The 2,500-nt window shown below is 47.8% G+C and overlaps 1 protein-coding gene across 8 annotated transcripts in view; it reads left to right on the top strand.

Annotated features, from left to right (window-relative positions):
- LOC143283723 (uncharacterized) overlaps positions 1–2,500 on the top strand; it is a 137,908-nt gene that overhangs the window by 97,597 nt on the left and 37,811 nt on the right. For all 8 annotated transcript variants that reach the window (XM_076589997.1, XM_076589994.1, XM_076589998.1 and 5 more), the window contains one exon: positions 400–493. In XM_076589997.1, the coding sequence (XP_076446112.1) occupies positions 400–493 (94 nt within the window). The remainder of the gene's footprint in view (positions 1–399; positions 494–2,500) is intronic.

Here is a 2,500-nt window from a genome sequence, read left to right on the forward strand (position 1 = left end):
TGTGTGTGAGAGAGAGAGTGTGTGTATTTGGTGTGTGTGTGTGTGTGTGTGTGTGTGTGTGTGTGTGTGTGCGTGTGTGTGTGTTTGTGTGTGCGTGTGTGTGTGTGCATATGAGTGAGTGTGTGTGTGTATGTTTGTGCGTGTGTGTGTGTGCGTGTGCGTGTGTGTATGTGCGTATGTGCGTTTGTGTCCGGGTGTGTGTTAGGGGATGAGGGGATGGTCTGGGTGTGTGTGTGTGGGGGGGGGGGGGGGGGGGGGGGGGGGGGGGGGATACTTCAGTGTTTAACAATTGTCCGCGAACACAATGAACTTGTCAGTGTCATGGGACTATCTCGGTAATCATATATACATACATACATACATACACCGTCATGTCTTTTCCTCTCTTTCCCCCTGAAGGTATTTCTATCCGGAAGACCCCGAGGCCGGGCCAGCAGTCATGCGCAGACAACGAAAGATTTACGGCCACGGAAAACAGCCAGTCAAAAGCAGTGTAAGTATTGGATTCATTTACTTTTTTTTCTTTTTTTTTTTAAATTGGTCAGCGAGTCCTATTAAATTGCAGGCATAAAAAAAATACAAACAAGAGAGGCAAGGCCTTCAAGACTCACTTGTGATACACTTAAAAAAAAAAAAATCCAAGCTTTTTATGTATTGAGTATAATTTCAAAATGTAATGTTTAAGATGAGAAAGATCAGTTTAAAGCAAATTAAGTCCCTTAGCGTTAATTACAGAGTAATTTCCCTTTTTTACTATCTGCACCAAAACGTTTGCAAAATAAATAAAACTTCCACGCTTAGCAAAAGAAGTTCCTGTTTGAACAAAAAAATGAAAATAACGACTGCTCTAGCTGTTGTGTCAGAATATCAGATCAAAGTGGCAAGTTTAGAGAATACAAAAAATATAAATATAACAGTAAATGCGGTTTGCATATAATTAGGCTTCATTCTTTATTTTTTTGTGTCCATCCCAGAGGCGCAATATTGTTTTAAACAAGATGACTGGAAAGAACTGAATTTGTCCTATTTTATGCCAAATTTGGTGTCAACTGACAAAGTTGTTGCAGAGAAAATGTCAATGTTAAAGTTTACCACGAACACACAGACAAAAACACACACACACACACACACACACAGACAACCGAACAAGTGAGTCAAAAAAGGGGTGGCGCTCTCAGTGTAGCAACACATTCTCCCTGCGTGAGAGCAGCTCGAGTTTCATAAAGAGAAATATGTTGTGACGAAAAGAGTAATACAATACAATACAATACGATACAATACAATACAATACAATACAGTAATTATTCAGCCGTTTTCTGCATTCATTCACACATGCAGATCAATCATAGCGGTCCATGACTTTTCTCATTGTTGTGAGCTGTGGGGGTCCTTTCTGCATTGGAAGTTGCTGCTGCTGCTGCTGCCACTGTTAATGGTGATGGTGCAGTCTGGTGGTGATGGTGGTGGTGATGGTGATGGTGGTGATGGCGGTGGTAGTGGTGGTGTGATGGTGCAGTCTGGTGGTGGTGGTGATGGTGATGGTGATGGTGGTGATGGCGGTGGTGGTGGTGGTGTGATGGTGCAGTCTGGTGGTGGTGGTGGTGGTGGTGATGGTGCAGTCTGGTGGTGGTGGTGGTGGTGGTGATGGTGCAGTCTGGTGGTGGTGGTGGTGATGGTTGTGGTGGTGGTGATGGTGCAGTCTGGTGGTGATGGTGGTGGTGGTGGTGGTGTGATGGTGCAGTCTGGTGGTGATGGTGGTGGTGGTGGTGGTGGTGGTGGTGGTGGTGTGATGGTGCAGTCTGGTGGTGGTGGTGGTGGTGGTGGTGATGGTGCAGTCTGGTGGTGGTGGTGGTGGTGGTGGTGATGGTGCAGTCTGGTGGTGGTGGTGGTGGTGGTGGTGATGGTGGTGATGGTGCAGTCTGGTGGTGGTAGTGGTGGTGGTGGTGGTGGTGGTGATGGTGCAGTCTGGTGGTGGTAGTGGTGGTGGTGGTGGTGCAGTCTGGTGGTGGTGGTGGTGGTGGTGGTGATGGTGCAGTCTGGTGGTGATGGTGGTGGTGGTGGTGGTGGTGATGGTGCAGTCTGGTGGTGATGGTGATGGTGGTAGTGGTGGTGGTGGTGATGGTGCAGTCTGGTGGTGGTGGTGGTGATGGTTGTGGTGGTGGTGATGGTGGTGGTAGTGGTGCTGGTTGATATAACGCTAATCCCAGAATGATGGGGTTTGTGACACCAGCCACCGAGATCGATGTTGGGTGTCTACTGTTTCGTCGTCTGTTGTGTTTGACATTGCTCTTTGAGCACATGCGTGCGCGCGCGCGTGTGTGTGTGCGCACGCGTGCGTGTGTGCTTGTGTGTACGTATGTATGTTTACATATATTTATGTGTGTGCGTGCGTGCGTGTGTGTGTGTGTGTGTGTGTGTGTGTGTGTGTGTGTGTGTGTGTGTGTGTGTGTGTGTGTGTGTGTGTGCGTGCGTGCGTGTGTGTGTGTATGTGTGCGTGTGT

This window comes from Babylonia areolata, chromosome 7 (genome assembly GCF_041734735.1).
Source record: "Babylonia areolata isolate BAREFJ2019XMU chromosome 7, ASM4173473v1, whole genome shotgun sequence".
In the NCBI taxonomy this organism is placed as follows: Eukaryota; Metazoa; Mollusca; class Gastropoda; order Neogastropoda; family Buccinidae; genus Babylonia; species Babylonia areolata.